Raw genomic sequence first — 14986 nt, forward strand, 5'->3', positions numbered from 1 at the left:
GGGCTCAGCCCTGCGGCCACCCTCTCTGTAGCACTGTGGACCATGAGGGCACTGGGGACAGTGGAGAGAAACCCCCAAAGGTGCCCTGTGGTGATGGAGCCCTCACAGCCAATGGTTCATGTCCATGGCTGCCATTTTGCCCCCTTTTGCCTTTGTCACAAAATGGCGGTGCTGGGCGCTCCCGGCCTTCGCGTGGTGCTGGGGTGGGTTTCCATCAGGATTTCTCCCCAATATTTGCTAGGAGAATTCAGAAGGGGGTGAAGAAAACTAAATAAACAGGGAAGATTTGGGGGCTGCTGTGAGTGAAAGCCACTCAGCAAGTTGCTATCCATGGCGGCCAGCATCGCCGACGTGCGATGGGGCTGTCCCCTCACAGGAGCGAGGGCCGAGCGCCCAGGCGTCCCTGGAGACGACGCGAGCATGGAGCCTGTGCAGAAATGGCCCCTGGGGCCGGCTCTCGATCAAATCCACTCGGTACCAAGGGCATCTCGCTGCCGCCGCCATGGCGGCCCTGCGGCGCCGGCGCCGCGTGAGCTTAGCCAGGGAGCGGGCCTAGGCCAGGCGAGCTGTTTTGTTTTATTTCTCTTCTCCTCCTCGCTCTCGTCTCTCACTGTCTCTCGCTTTCTCTCTTCTCTTTCTCTTACTTTCTCTCTTGCATTTTTGTGAATCTAATGATGCACTTATATTGCCCCGCTTTTCCCTTCTCTTCATACCTTACCTACTAAAGGAGGAAATGCCACTTTTTTGGTAAGTGGATGTTAACCAAGAGGGACTTAAAAAAAAAAAAAGCATATAACGGAAAAAAAATAAAAGGAAGCAGAAAGCAAAGTCTGTGTTGAGTGCTGATGAGAACTTAGCAGTTCCCTGCAGAGTCACAGCTAAAAAAATCAATGAGTATCCCAGGAAGAGTTCAGAGACATTCGTTTATCTCAGTAACGATGACATTTGTGGAGTTTTTGGTTTGTTTTTTTATTTGATTTTTTCTTTTGATGTTTTCTTCTTTCTTTTGGTTTCTTTCAACCCTCTCTGCCCGTCCCCTGTGGCTCCCTGCCTTGCCCTCCATCGTTGCTCTGTGCCGTCTTCCTCATTTTCTTGATTTGTTTTAAGCCAAAATCTGTACTATATGTAATAACTATGCATATTTAAACATATATATATATATATATGTGTATATATATGTGCATGCATCTATGTGAGCAGAGCTCCCAGCCCCTTCCCACAATCCGGTCCCACTACCTCCAGTCCCCTTTGGTTTGATCCCGCAGTTCAGTCTAATTTGCTCCCTCTCCCTGCCATCCCTTCTCCCCCCACTGCCTTCCCTTTTCTCATCTTTTCTTTTTTTCCTCCTTTTCCTCAGTTCGTTTGGGTTTTACATCCCTTTTCCTTTCACCTTTCTCGTTTGGGCCGGGCGGTGGGCCAGGGATTTGCTTTTGTCTCCGTTCCAGATGTTTGGGGGGGGTCGTTTCTTTCCCTTTGAGCTCTCCCTCCCCGACAATTTTGGGTTTCCTGGCTTTTTTGTTTTTGTTTCGTTTTGTTTCCCCCTCCCCTCTCTCTTCGTTTTTTGCGTTTTGCATGCGGAGATTTGCATGATCCACGTTGTTGAGGGCGAGAGGCTGAGGCGAGAGGAAGGTGCAGAGTAGCGTCTGTGTAGCCTGCCTTATGCGATGTGCGTTGACATTGTGACTCGAGCCCCCGGCCCGGTGCGCCCCGTTAAAGACCGCTCTCTCCTTTCTTCTCTTCTTTCCTCCCCTCCGCCTCTCTCCCTCTCTCTGTCCGTCTTTCCCCCCCTGCCAGAGGCCGGCCTCGGCGTCCCCTTCTCCGCGGGCCCACGGCAGGAGCGACCCGCCGTCGCCCCGCGCCCGCGGCGGCCGACACGGCGCCCGGAGCCCCCGCTCGCCCTCGCCCGACAAGGCGGCCCGATGCGGCGGGGCCGAGAAGCACGGCCACCGGCACCGCTCCCGCAGCGCCTCGCCGCCCCGCCACCGGGGCCAGAGCAAGGCCAGGACCGCAGCCCCCCGCGAGGCGTCGCCGCCGCCGCTCAGCCCCACGGGCTACAGCAGCGACTCGGAGGGCTCGGCGTGCTCGCACCCCTACCACCCGCCGCCCGGCGCTGAGAAGAACCACGGCGCTCACGCCAAGAAGTAAGAGGGGGCTCGCGGGCAAAGAGGTGCAGTTCACCCCCCTGGGGATCCTCGGGTGGCCCGATCCTGGATGCTTTCGTTCCTCAGCATCCCATTTCCCCCCGGGGCATAAGCTCTGGCCCTGCACTGTGTGGTGGTGATGGGACTAAGCCGGGGGAACGGGGAGGATAGGGGTGAATGCAGCTCACCTGAAAATCACAGACCCGTAGGACAACTTCTGATGCTCACTCTTGGGTACCCAGAAGCTTTGCTGTGTTTCTCGGCTCCTTCAGGAACACAGCAAAAGCTGTGGAGGGAAAGGTACTTCAGAGGAGACTACAGTCATGGGGACAACCTAGGGACTACCTTTTCTCTGTCCCTTGCAGGGTGAAGGAGAGACACCATCGGGGCAGGCCAAACAGCAGCTCGGAGTCATCGGCCAAGCACTCCCGGCACACGTCTGAGCGGAAGAAGAGCCTGTCCCACAGCACGGGGCACAGGAGCAGCTCCTGGAGCTCCAGCGGCTCCCTGTCCAAGTCCCGCTCCCGTTCCCGGGAGAAGCGAGCAGCACGGAGCAGGACCCGGTCTCCATCGCAGAAAAAAACGGCGAGCAGGTCAGTCCCCAGGGATAGTGTGAGGTGCCTTGTGCTCTACAAGCATCAGAAGTGCTTCAGGTCTCCTCACCCGACCCCATGCTGCTCTCCAACCAAGCATGGCTGTTTGCTCCCCCATGGTCACTAACACGTGTTTTAATTTTTGGTTTAGAGAGAAGGATAATGAGCCCCGAACACGCCACAGCGACCCTGATCCTGCCCGGGCCAGGCGTCGCTCCAGAAGCTATTCTCCCATCAGGAAGAGGAGACGCGACTCTCCCAGTTTCATGGAACCCAGGAGGATTACAAGGTAGATCTTGGCACATGCCGAATTCCTCACCCCTACCATGATCCCAGCCCTGGAGCTGAGCTCTGCTGCCAGGGAGCCCAGGGCATTGCACTGGGTGGATAGATGGATGGATGGATGGATTGGTGGATGGATGAGCATCTCTGAGGACAGACAGACAGAGCCTGAGCATGAATGGATGGGTGCATCAGGCTAGACAGCTAACCAGACAGACCATCTTCAATATTACAAACTTGTGATGTCTTCACATTTAGAAACAGAAAATATAAATTCGTTTGAAATTGTGTATGTACATTCCAGCAAAATGGTACTGCCTCAAATACGCTTCTCTCCTGCTCTCCAAATGCAGTTTTCGCCTCCTTGAGGTCCTATTGATTCAGAGTCCTGGGCTCTAAGGCGAGCAACATTTAGTGCCAGACAAAACACTGTATGCATATATAGTATCTCATTAGCATTCAGTGCTGGTGAGATTACTGGTGTGGAGCTGAGATTACTTCTTTTCTGACCTATTTGTCATGAGCTCTTATCAGATGGGAGATCTGGGACTGTAAAGTGAAGGTAGCTGGATTTTTAGAAATCAACTCAGTAGGGGAGGATTTTCTGTTTTTCTTGTCTGGACTGAAGTTTTAAGGAGGGGAGTTAGGAGAAACCACTGCTCATATATTATTTTAAAGCTCTCTGCAGGCTTCCTCTAATAGATGGCCTGTAAAGGATGTGGGCCAGGAAAGCTCCTCGCTGCACCAAGGTTTCTCGGGGCCGCTGGCCGTTGCGGTGTCTTTTGGGGCAGGGCTAGACCTGCAGGATTGAGATAAGGAGCACGGCGGCACCGCTCAGCCAGGCTGAGGGACATGGGGCAGCCGCACCAGGGGCCCTGCTCAGGGGACAGCCCTTGGCTCCTGAGGGGACCGTCCCCAACTCCCGCAACAGCCGGGGGCTGGAGACTCTGATCCCACCTTTGCTAAGGGAGCTCTTCCCTTCTCCAAGGCTTGGTTGTTTCTGCATAGTCTCAGCTCCTAGAGCTTGCACGTCACGAAGATTAAGGCTATTTTCTCTTTTTCAGTCACAGAAAGGAAAGAGCATTTCTAGTTTAGGCTCAGATAAAGGCAGAGGATAGTTCAGGGAGGGGGACAAGTCACAGCCCTTCTTGTCTGCATATGGGCCAGCCCCGCCTTGAGGAGGAGCCCCTGGACACCCTTCCTTTCCCTCCCCTGCTGCCCTCAGTGCCCACCTGCCCTCCCTGCCGGCCCGGGTGGGCTGGCACCGCGCGGTCCTGCCTCCTCCCTCAATGATGCCAACGTCTCCTTCTCCATTTCATCCCAAGGTTCCTCTCGGAGAGCATCGCCGCGGGCCTGGTTAGCAGGGTAACCTCCCCCCACTCCTCTTCCTCCTCTTCCTCACTGTCTCCTCGAACTCGCCGCACTTCGGTGCTAAGCCGTGTCTGTGTCTCTGTCAGTGCCACTAACACCGTGCGCCCGGTGCCCCCTGCATCAGGCAGGGCCGGGAGAAGGGACCAAGGGGCTGCCTGGGGCCAGCAGCTTCCTGCCACCTTTTGTCCCCTGCTGCTGCCTCTGGGGCTGTGAAGCACCCTGAGCGGGGCAGATTTCTGGGCCTGGCATCCTGCAGATGCTGCTGTGTCCCCTGCAATGTGGGCACTCTCGAGGGTGCTGGTCTTGCTGAGTGCCATGGGCGAGAGGGGCTCAGGGAATTAGGGAGAAAGGAGGAAACGAGGGAGAAACCACCCCACAAGCCACCCCCAGAGCCGAAAGGGCCAAGGAACATGTTTGGTGCTTACTGGGACCCAGCAGTGAGTGGGAGATGAGGAGGCAGCACCCACATCCCAGGCAGAGGACACAGGGCCATGGAGAGGATGCCGCAGGTGGCAGGCGGACAGTGGGGCCACCAGGAGCCCCCTACACTGGTGTGGCAGTCCCTGGGACCCTCGACAGGGGCTGGGAGTGGTGGTGCCAGAGCTCCTGCCCTCTCTCTGGGTCTCTCCCCTTGTTTCTTCCTCTGCCCCTTCCCCTTGGCCTCACCACGTCCCTCCTCTTCCTCAGGAGCCGGTGGGGAGGGTCTGACCCCGGGGCAGGCTCAGCGCCCCGCTGCAGCCCCGCCGCATCCTGCCTCTCACTAATCCCTAACTTCTCTTTTTCAGCAGCTTTAAATCTTTGGTGTCTGGGAAACACAAAAGCCACATTAACCCGCTCACTTTCTGTCCTCGTCGCTGCCTAATCCAGGACTAACCGTGCGGGGTGGCGGCGGGGGCAGCCGGGGCTCGGGGAGGCCACGGGGCCGCTCGGGCCCGTGTCCCCTTCCCCGAGCTGCCCCCGGGCCCTGACTCGCTTTCCCCTTTGCCTTCGCAGCGCTCGCAAGCGGCCCATCCCCTACTACCGCCCCAGCCCCTCGTCCTCCAGCTCCCTGAGCAGCTACTCGTACAGCCGGAGCCGGAGCCGCAGCTACGACAGCTACAGCAGCAGCCGCAGCCGCAGCCGGACTCGCAGCCCCCTGAGCCGCTCGCGGAGCCCCAGCCGCAGCGCCAGCTACAACAGCCGCAGCAGCTCGGAGAGCGCGGGCTTCTGAGCCGGCCTCCTCGCCGGCCCGCCGAGCCCCCGGCCCTCGCGGGGCAGCCAGCACCAGCGTCGTCGCGCCCGCCCTGCCGCCGCGCGCCGCGTCTTCCTGCCGCCCTCAGCGGGGACGGGGACGGCTGGGCCCGGCCGTGGGGGTCCCCTCCAGCCCGACCCCTGAGCCAGGACCACCAGGAAGGCAGGAAAAGCCCGAGAGCTGCTACGAGGTGGACCTGGTGGCTGGGGAGAGCAGGGGCCTGATGGAAAAGTCGGCTGGGCCCACGCACAGCCCTGCATGGCCTGTGGTGACTGTGCCCCTCCATCTGGGACTGGGGGGGGACTCCGGATCTCTAGGGAATTTTGGGGAGGGAGGGGATATCTCTTGAGTTCTGCAAACGCCGGGGTGGGGAGGGACAGGGTGGGCGAGCACAGAGCGAGGGAACAAATCGCTTAGCAAAGACCTTGGACTGAGCAGGCGCGGGGTGGCCGGGGAGCCTGCGGCAGCGAGGAGCTCGCCGGCCCCGCGCCCTCCGTCCCGTCCTGCTCCGCTTGCTCCAGCCAGCGAGAGGCCCTCACGCTTTCCTTCATTTGTTCATTTTTTTTTAGCACAAGTGTATCCTTGGCGGGGGTTGGGAAAGGGAAAAGGGTGAGGAAGAGGTTTCTGGAGCCAGTGCTTAGTCGAAGGGAGCGATGCAATCTAGAGGACAGCCCTGCCTTTCCGTCGGCGCTGGCCAAGAAGAGGAATCGCTGCTTCCACACAGCACTGCTGGCTTCCCCGGGCTCCCGCGCTCCTCCACGCTTGTCCCCTTGGAGTCAGAAGCAACTTGAACTCTACCAGGGGCCCTGCCAGGCCCAAGTACCCCGAGAGCCACCGACGAACAAAGATCGTGGCCACGGCCAGCACGGCCTGTCCCGGCACCGAGGCACAGCCTGTCTCCAGAGCCAGGTGCGAGGAGGAGCCCAGCGTTGCCTTCGGCCTCGCCAGGCTGTTCCCAGGTGGGAGGCCTGTCGGGCCGCTCCGCGCAGCTTGCGCTGCTCTTCCCAGCTCCACAGCCGGTCCCCGGCACGGAGGGAGCTCAGCGTGGCCATGGTCTGTGCTGGGAGTGACAAGGGGACCGTGCTGGCGCCACACAGCACGTCTGCAGTGGGACGGAGGGCTGAGGAGGAGGGCTTCCATCTTCAGGGCCACATTTCCCATGGCTCTCATTCATCCTGCATCTCCTTGCAGAACAAAATCCCTGGGACCTTCTACCCTGCTGTGGTTGTGGGTCCCCAGGGTCTTCCCTTTCCAAGCCAAGGAGACAGTGAATGGAGGGGAGTCGTGTGCTAGCTCCCCAAGGCCATAGCTGGGAAAAAAGCAGGTCCCCAAAGCCTCAGCACCCTGTTCTCATCCCTAGAGATGAGGGCCGTCTCAGCCCTAGAGATGAGAACATCTTCCCTTCTCCTTGGCCTGCATGTGGGCACATGGTAGCGCCAGGAGCCCTTTGGAAATGGATAGTTCCAGGGAAACAGCCACGTGGGATTGCACGTGAGCTGCCCCGCAGCGTGTCTCCCAACAGCCCCTCTTCCCTCCCTGCAGAACTAGGAAGCCCTGGGGCACCGTGCAGTTGTCCTCACACACTTCCCTTCCTCGGACACTTCTTTCCTTAAGACACTTGGGTTCATGCATGGAGCCACCCTAGGAAGACTCGCTGCATGAAGGCACCTCCTCAGCATCCCCTGGAGCTGAGGAACTGTCTTGGACGCGTCCGTTTCCCTGAGATGCTGCCCGGGTGGAGAGGAATGGATCTAGCCCGGCAGGCCGCGGCTTCAGCGGCACAAACCTGCTTCTTGCCCCATGTTGGGTTCACAGCCCCCTCTACCTCCTTATGACCCACTGCCCGGCCCAGGCCTGCGCTTGATGCCACTTCTGGCTGAGGTTCCCTGGTCACATCCCAGCTCCCTGGGCACAGCCCCAGCCAGGAGCTTCCACCCCTGCTGGAGATGCTGCCCCTCGTCGCCTTGGCTGGTGTTTGTGGGGGATCTGAGAAATGTGAGCAGGACACAGGGATGCAGAGCAGCAGGACCTGTCCCAGACGCTCTGGCCACACTTGGTCCCATTGCCTCCCATCTTCAGGGTAGCCCAGGACAGTGTTGAAGTTCCTTGTGCAGCAGCAAGACCCAGCTGCGCATTGGAGAGGGATGAAGGTCCCATGGGTACAGGGCTTTGCTGAGAAGCAGGGGAGCTGGTAGTCTCGCCTTTTTCAGAGCTTTCCTTCTGCTGGTTTTCCAAAAAATCCTCTTCCCAGCTGCCTGGGAGCTGGGGACAGCTCCCGAGCCCTCCTGCATGACAGCACCCTGGGGCCGTTTGCATTTAATCCGCACGGACCACACATTTTCTGCCTCACTGCAGAAAGACGATGCCGATGAGCCTCCTTTGGTGGAGAGAGCAGCTGCCCGGATTAACCCATTGCCCCCAGATGGAAAGCTGGGCTTTGTCAATCCCTCTTGACATCAGTTTCCAGCCAGCCTGGCTGGCTCGGGGGGATCGGTAGGACCGAGTCATCCCTTTTGCATCCTGCTCAGCCGCTAATGCAAAGGCCTCGTTAGTCCGCGGCCTCCGCATGATGAATTGAAGGTCTCGGGAGAGCAGGAACAGGAGTTAAGCCAGGACCGCATCTGGGGCCGGCAAGGTCGGAGCGCACGGCTTGCCCAGCCACAGAGCTCCTCATGCTGCCCCTTCCAAACCCGTCCCTGGAGAATCCAAGGCAAACGCGGACACAGCGGGAGGAGTCAGGCGGGGAGGACGGAGAGGGCCTGGAGGACCTGGAGCCTGAGCAGGGTGCGATGAGAGGGTGAGGGGAGCCTTAGGGAAGCATCTCTAGGGCTTGGGTCACCTCTTGATCCGAGCTCCCCGGTTTTCCAGCCCATCTCTCCATGCAGCCGGTCCTGCTGCACATGCTCAGCTAGCAGACCCACATCCCTGTGGAGGTGCCCGCTGCCTGCAGCACAACTTGCTTCCTGGCAAATGCTGCTTTGCACAAGGACGTGACGCAGCCTCCGAGATGCCTCCTCGGGGAGCTGCAGGGCGGCAGGGAGAGATGGGGCCTCATTGCGATTCCAGGCTGCCCTGCCTGAGCTGGAAAGGAGCCGAAGCAATTGCCCAGAAAAGAAAAGCAATTAGGAACGGATTTAACAGGTAAGGAGCAGAAACGATTGCGTTTCTCAATTGCTTGGCTTGTTCCAGCGTATTAGGCTGAGCGCCCTGGGCAGAGCGGCCGCGTGCTGGGACACAGGGACAGCCAGGCCTGGGCGGCAGGACTGGAACCGACGGCAGAACTCGCGGCTCCTCCTGGGCTCAGGGTGTCTGATTTGCCCTGTTTGCAGCCATGGGCTCCCCTCTCACTCTCCCGTCTTGTGCTGGCCTCAGATCAGCAGCCCCAAAACCCCCCGATCTAGACAAAAAAAAAAAAAATCCGACTTTGAACCACTGGAACAGGTTGATCTTGTGGCACCAGCCTGGGGAGACCATTGCAGGCCCAGGCTGGACGCACGGTGCCATCAATCCCCCAAATGCCGCAGCTCCAGCCTCTTCTCCCTCCTCATCCCCCCGGAGCAGGTTCAGCTGCCGGGGGGCTCTGCCCCCCTCGCGTCCCCCCGGCTCCTTCCCTCGGGCTGTCCCGGCGGCAGCGGGGCCGGCGGCGGCGCCGGCGCCCACAACGACAGCACATCAGGGAAAAATTCCAGTCTTCCTCTTTTACAGTCTCTGTCTCCTGCCCGCGGAGGGAGCTAACTGGAACAAATACTCCATAGGAATACTTCAGTATTTTCCTCGCGCGTGCGCTCTTTTTTTTTCCCTTTTTTTTTTTTCCTGGATTGTGAGTACAGCTGTAGATTCAGTGAGCTGGTTCAATTATAATAAAATATACAGTATATATTGTAAATGACTCTGCCGGGCCTGGAGCAGGTTATTCCTGGGCGGGGGGTGGCGGGGGGGCTCTGTCCATCCAGCCCCTTCCCGTGCTCCGTGTGTCCGTCCGCCTCGCCGCGCTCCCGCAGCTCGGCCCAGGGCTCCCTCCCTGCTCGCATCCCTCCCATCCCGGCAGCCCCTCCGGCACCGACCGCATCCCCCATCCCCGCAGGGCTCCCGGCAGGATCCAGCCCTACCCGATTCGGCTGCTTTTATCCCTTTTTCCACTCCCCCTGCTCAGCCCTGCCGTCTCCATGGCAACGCTCCGGCTCTCCCAGCGGATCCCCCTTCCCAAACAAAAGGGGCTGCCACTGCCGTGGGGGGGGGTATGTGACACCCCCCCAGCCCCGGCCCAGCCCTGCACCCCTGCCCGGAGTGAGGGTCCCTGCACTGAGTGCGTCGGGTCTCAGCTGCTCCCCACACCCCGGTGTGAGCCAGGGACCGGCTGCTGCAGCGGCGCCTCCGTCGCGCCGGGCACCTGGGCGCGTTGCGGCTGCTTTCCCGGGGTCACCATGAGCTGATTCATTTGCAGAAATGTGGGTCAGAATATGGGGCAAAGAGGGCAAATTTCATCACCTGGGCCTTAGCGGCTGCGGCGGGGTGATGAAAAGCCGGTGTGAGGCTAAGTCTAAGCTCGGTCCTGGGGATGCACCTCCTTGGAGGGGGCTGCAGCGCTGTGCGGCTCTTCCCTGGGACTCGGGGCCTGGAAGGTCCCTCTGGAACTGGGCACTGGGGTGGGCAAAGGACCCTGGGAAGGATCCGGCCTTCCATGTCCTGGTGTGTGTGTGTGTGAGACGGGGCGGGGGCAGCCCTGTCATCCCCATGGTCCTCCACCAGCCTCCACCAACACATGGAGCCCGTCAGCCTCACGGGCTGCCCCCAGCTCCCCTGACCCCGCATCACCCCCATGAGCACCACGGAATCCCCCCCTAATGGCACTGGGTGCCCCTGAGAACGCCATATCCCCTCCCCAGGAAGGCTCCGGCCGGGCCGCGGCGGCTCTCGGCTGCTCCAGAAGCTTCTGGCGGCGGCTGGCACGGCAGGCGCGGCCGCCCTGACTCAGCCGGGCCGCGCACCGGCCCCGCGGGCGCCGCTGGCCCCGGCCCAGGCTGCGCCGCCCCCGTCCCTGCAGCGCCGCGGCTCTGACGGGAAGGCCGGGAGCGGCTCCAAGCGCAATCCGTCACCTGCCGCCGCGCGTGGCCCCGCGGCGCGGCGGGGCCGGCGCTGGCGGCTGCGCGCTGCCGTCCCGGCCGGGGAGCGTTGGCCCCCGGCCGCTGCTCGGCCCTTCCCGGGCCCTGCTGCAATTTCCATTAATAGCCAGCTGAGCGCCCGGCTAAAAATAACCGTCCGGCCTCTTCATAAGGCCCCGCGCCGCCCCGGCGGCACTCGCAGCCCGGCAGCCGCCCGCAGCGCACAACATGGCCGAGCGCCGCGTGCCCTTCACCTTCCTGCGCAGCCCCAGCTGGGACCCCTTCCGGGACTGGTACCACGGCAGCCGCCTGTTCGACCAGTCCTTCGGGATGCCCCACATCCCCGAGGACTGGTACAAGTGGCCGAGCGGCAGCGCGTGGCCGGGCTACTACCGGCTGCTGCCCAGCGAGAGCGCGTTGCTGCCGGCGGCCGGCTCGGCCTACGGGCGCGCGCTCACGCGGCAGCTCAGCAGCGGCATCTCCGAGATCCGCCACACGGCCGACAGCTGGAAGGTCACCCTGGACGTCAACCACTTTGCGCCCGAGGAGCTCGTGGTCAAGACCAAGGACAACATCGTGGAGATAACCGGTGGGTCCTGCGGAGCTGCCGCGGGGGCTGGTTTGGGTGGGGAAGGGCGGGCGCAGCAGCGGGAGGGCCGGGCGCGGGTTTGGTGCCGCAGTGAGTCCCGCTGGGCACGAGCGGCTGCGGGCGATGGGGCTGTTGCTCCAGCAGAGCCACGGGGCGCTGGGCGAAGGCTGCGCTCCCCAGCTCGGATGCTCCGAACGTCCCCGTCTGTCTCCAGCCCCGTGGGAGCCCCATGGCGGCAATGGGTGTTGGTGGGTGTCAGGGCTCGGCCGGGCGGCGCTGACGAAGAGCAGCGCCTGCGGCACGGGGCCAGGCAGCGCCACGTGCACCGGGGGCGGCTGGCGGCGCCCGGGCTCGTGTGTTCCCCCCACCGCCGCAGCGTTGGGCTGAGGGCAGAGCCCCATTGGGGGCCGTGGGATCCCGCTCGAGGCTTTGGGGCGAGCGGGGCTGCGATCCCTGCGGATGGGCTGGGGCCAGCGCCTTGGCTTGGGGATGGCCCCAGAGGAGGCCGGTCCTGGCCCTGATTCCTGCTGCGGATGTGGGGAGGGGAGGAAATCCTGCCCTCCTGCTGCTCCGTGCGGCTCCAGCCGCTTTCAAGCCAGGGGAACTGGCCTGACTCCCTGTCCTTGTCCCCATTCCCGGCCATCGCCCCGGCTCTGCAGGGAGCAGCCGAACCCACCGTGACGTCCCCACTGCGTCCCCTGTCCTGCGCGGCAGGGAGGGCGCCCGGCTCCGCCAAACGCTGCCGTGTCCGAGCAGCGCTGGGGCTGGCACCCCCCGCGGGGGCTGCCCTGGCAGAGGGGGCCTGAGCGCAGGCGTCACCCTTGCGGCTTTTCCTTTCCTTCCAGGGAAGCACGAGGAGAAGCAGGATGAGCACGGCTTCATCTCCAGGTGCTTCACCCGCAAATACACGTAAGTGCCCCAGCAAGGCCCTCCCCCACCCCTTTGGGGACCTCTCCTGTCTCCTCCAGAGGGACAAGCTGGGGGTGTCACTAGCCCAAAGCGGGGGGGACGGTAGCCACCGAATGGGGGCCGTGGCTGACCCCGCTGTCCTCCGCGCAGCCTCCCGCCCGGCGTCGACGCCACGGCCGTGCGCTCGTCGCTCTCGCCGGACGGCATGCTCACCGTGGAGGCGCCCCTGCCCAAGCCCGCCATCCAGTCGGCCGAAATCACCATCCCCGTCACCATCGAGAGCCAAGGCAAGAAGGCGGAGGAGCCCGCCAAGAAGTAGCCGGCCCCGAGGAGGAGGGAGAGAAACCGCCGCCGCTGCTGCTCTGCTCAGAACAGCTCCTCACGCCGCCCCCGCTTCGATCCCTGTTTTTATTCCTTATTTTGTACTCACCCCATCACTGAGTGTCTTGAATAAATGGGAAGAAAAATGTAGAACGAATTGGAATAAACCAAAGTGAAATAAACCTGCTCTGTGCCCTGCGTCCCTGGGCAGGAGGCCAGAGGGGTCGGTGGCACCGGGTCGGGACACGCGGGGCACCCCGTCCTTCGGGGCTGCCTGAGCTGGTGGCGCTGGCCGTGATGGGGCACGTCTGGGTGCTGCCTGCGCTCGCGTGTCCCCATCCTCCGATATCCTGGGTCTCCAATATCCCAGTTCTCCAATATCTCTGGCCTCAACCTCCCAGGTCTCCAATGTTTCATGTCTCTGACCTCTGAGATCTCAATATCCCACAGCTCCAAATGTCCTGGATTTCCAGTATCCCTGGTCTCCAATATCCCGGATCCCCAACATCCCAGTTCCCCCTTATTGCAAAGCTCAACATCCCTGGTGCCATCATCCAAGGTCTTTGGTCTCCGATATTCCAGTTCTTACCATCCCGCATGTGCAATATCCTGGCTCTCCAGCATCCCAGGTCTCCAGTGTCCTGAGTCCACGGCTCCGGGAGGCTCCCAGCCCCTAACACCCACCCTGCCGTGTCCCTCCCCTCCCCAGGCACCCAAAACCAACCCGCCCCGTCCGGCTGCAGGAATCCGCTGGGAGAGCCGGGGGGATGGAGCGTCGCCCCGACGCCTTTCAGACACTGTCTCCCCCGTCCTGGCAGGGGTCTCCTGCGCGAGGGCTCCGGGCCAGCCCCGGCGGCGGAGGCCGCTGTGTTCCCGCTCGGGTAAATCCCGCTAATCCCCCCTCTGAGTCATGCCCGAGGCAGGAAGCCTCTCCGGGCGCTGCTGACCTGCCCGGAATCCCGCGGCTTCGGCCCCCTCCCCTCGCTGCAATGAGTTGGGCAGGTCTCGGCCCCCGGGGTGGCCGGCGGCTGCGTGTCCCTGTCACCTTCCCGCTCCGGGCTTGCATCCCGGGAGCACCCCCCCCCCCTTCCCGCTATTCCCACTGCTCCTGCCGCCTCCCTCATTTTGGGGCCGGGCGGCCATGGCAACGGGCGCGATGGAGACGGTTGCCATGGGGAGAGCCGCCCGGCGGCTCCCTGCCCCGCGGGCACCGGCCCTGGGGAGGCGGCAGAGCCGGGGGCTGCCGGGACCTCCGGAGCGGCGCCGGTGCTCGGTGCACTGAGCCTGCCAGGCCTCAGCGCGGGGAGGCTGCAGAGCCCCGGAGCACGAGCGTGTCCGGGCGCTGCGGCTTTGCCTTCCCGTGCGGCAGGATCCATGCAGGGATTGGGGAGGGAAACGGGGCTGCAGGGTGGGCTGGCGCGTGGGAAGGATGCAGGGCTGGATGCAGGGAGGGAAGCCGGGACGCAGCGTGGGCGGGCGCGCGGGCAGGACGCAGGGATTGGGCGCAGCCGCAAGGCAGCGCGGTGCAGGAAGGGCGCTCCGCGTCGCGGCCTCCAGCGCGTCCCGGCGGGACGAGACCCCCCCGGAGGTTTCCCTGTCCCCAACCCGCTCCCTCGGGGCGAGTCCCCCCATCCCCAGAGCGTCTCCCTCCTCCGCCCACGGATCGGGAGCGCGGCCTTAGGGAAAGCGGCGGGAGGGAAGCGCTGCCGGTGCCGGCGCCTCCCCGAGAGCCCCCGCGGCCTTAGAACAGGGCGGCCATTGGCGCCGTGGGGACGGCTCCACGTCCCGGCCCGCAGCGCGAGGGGGGCAGAGGGGGCCGCCCAGGGTCCCCCCTTGGCTACCTCAGCCCCCCCGGACCCCCTTCCCGGGGTACCCCCTGCCCGCGCTGGGGCGGCGGGCGCTGGCGGCGCACGTGAGCGCCGGCACGTTTCAGTTCACGCTTTCAAAGCAGGGCGTTATTTTTGCAGCGTGAGTCACCGGGCGCAACGCGGAGCGGAAAATCCCGCGGGGAGGGAGGCCGCGCGCGGCCCGCGCCGCTCCGCGGGGCCTGAGGGTCCGCGCGGGCCCGGGGTCACCCCGTACCCCACGGGGCGGCTGCCCCCGAACCCGGAGCCCCAGGGAGGCACCGGGACGCAGGGCCAGGAGGAGACGGGGCCCCGGCAGCGCCGCGAGCGCCGCGACGGGGCCGTTCGCACGAGGCCCCCGATAAGCAAGCGGGGACCGAGATAAAGTCACCGCCACGTGGGGCAGCGGCCGTGGGGCTCCGGCTACCGGCCCCGCTCGGGGGGAGCCCCGGATAAACTCGACACATGCAATAGAATTAAGCGGCACTGACATCAGATCTGTAAGTTTATTTGCTCAATGTACGACGGCTACATAATGACTCACATTCATGATATTCCATCACTGAGGAAAACTGCTAAGAATGGTCCGTGTGTGAAATAATT

At 62.8% G+C, this 14986-nt stretch overlaps 2 protein-coding genes across 2 annotated transcripts in view; both read left to right on the plus strand.

Annotated features, from left to right (window-relative positions):
- Positions 1 to 5597, plus strand: part of SRRM3 (serine/arginine repetitive matrix 3) — a 28833-nt gene extending 23236 nt beyond the window's left edge. Inside the window, exons 12-15 of the mRNA XM_088530074.1 lie at positions 1795 to 2141; positions 2507 to 2734; positions 2886 to 3023; positions 5381 to 5597. Of these exons, the coding sequence (XP_088386200.1) occupies positions 1795 to 2141; positions 2507 to 2734; positions 2886 to 3023; positions 5381 to 5597 (930 nt within the window). The remainder of the gene's footprint in view (positions 1 to 1794; positions 2142 to 2506; positions 2735 to 2885; positions 3024 to 5380) is intronic.
- Positions 5598 to 10939: 5342 nt separating this feature from the next.
- On the plus strand, positions 10940 to 12553 carry HSPB1 (heat shock protein family B (small) member 1). The gene is made up of 3 exons (XM_088530083.1): positions 10940 to 11309; positions 12155 to 12218; positions 12369 to 12553. The coding sequence occupies exons 1-3, from the start codon at positions 10949 to 10951 to the stop codon at positions 12535 to 12537; spliced, it is 594 nt and encodes a 197-aa protein (XP_088386209.1). The 5' UTR covers positions 10940 to 10948; the 3' UTR covers positions 12538 to 12553.
- The last annotated feature ends 2433 nt before the right edge of the window (positions 12554 to 14986 follow it).

This window comes from Tinamus guttatus, unplaced genomic scaffold, assembly GCF_059628265.1.
Source record: "Tinamus guttatus ecotype Peru unplaced genomic scaffold, ASM5962826v1 Tinamus_guttatus_pri_ptg000356l, whole genome shotgun sequence".
NCBI classification, from domain to species: Eukaryota; Metazoa; Chordata; class Aves; order Tinamiformes; family Tinamidae; genus Tinamus; species Tinamus guttatus.

What these genes read in the sequence shown, in the direction of transcription:
- HSPB1 (XM_088530083.1), top strand. Translation starts at nt 10,949, where the DNA reads ATGGCCGAGCGCCGCGTGCCCTTCACCTTCCTGCGCAGCCCCAGCTGG. An exon ending in CAACATCGTGGAGATAACCG is followed by an intron (nt 11,310 to 12,154) that starts GTGGGTCCTGCG and finishes CTTTCCTTCCAG; the next exon opens with GGAAGCACGAGGAGAAGCAG. An exon ending in TGCTTCACCCGCAAATACAC is followed by an intron (nt 12,219 to 12,368) that starts GTAAGTGCCCCA and finishes TCCTCCGCGCAG; the next exon opens with CCTCCCGCCCGGCGTCGACG.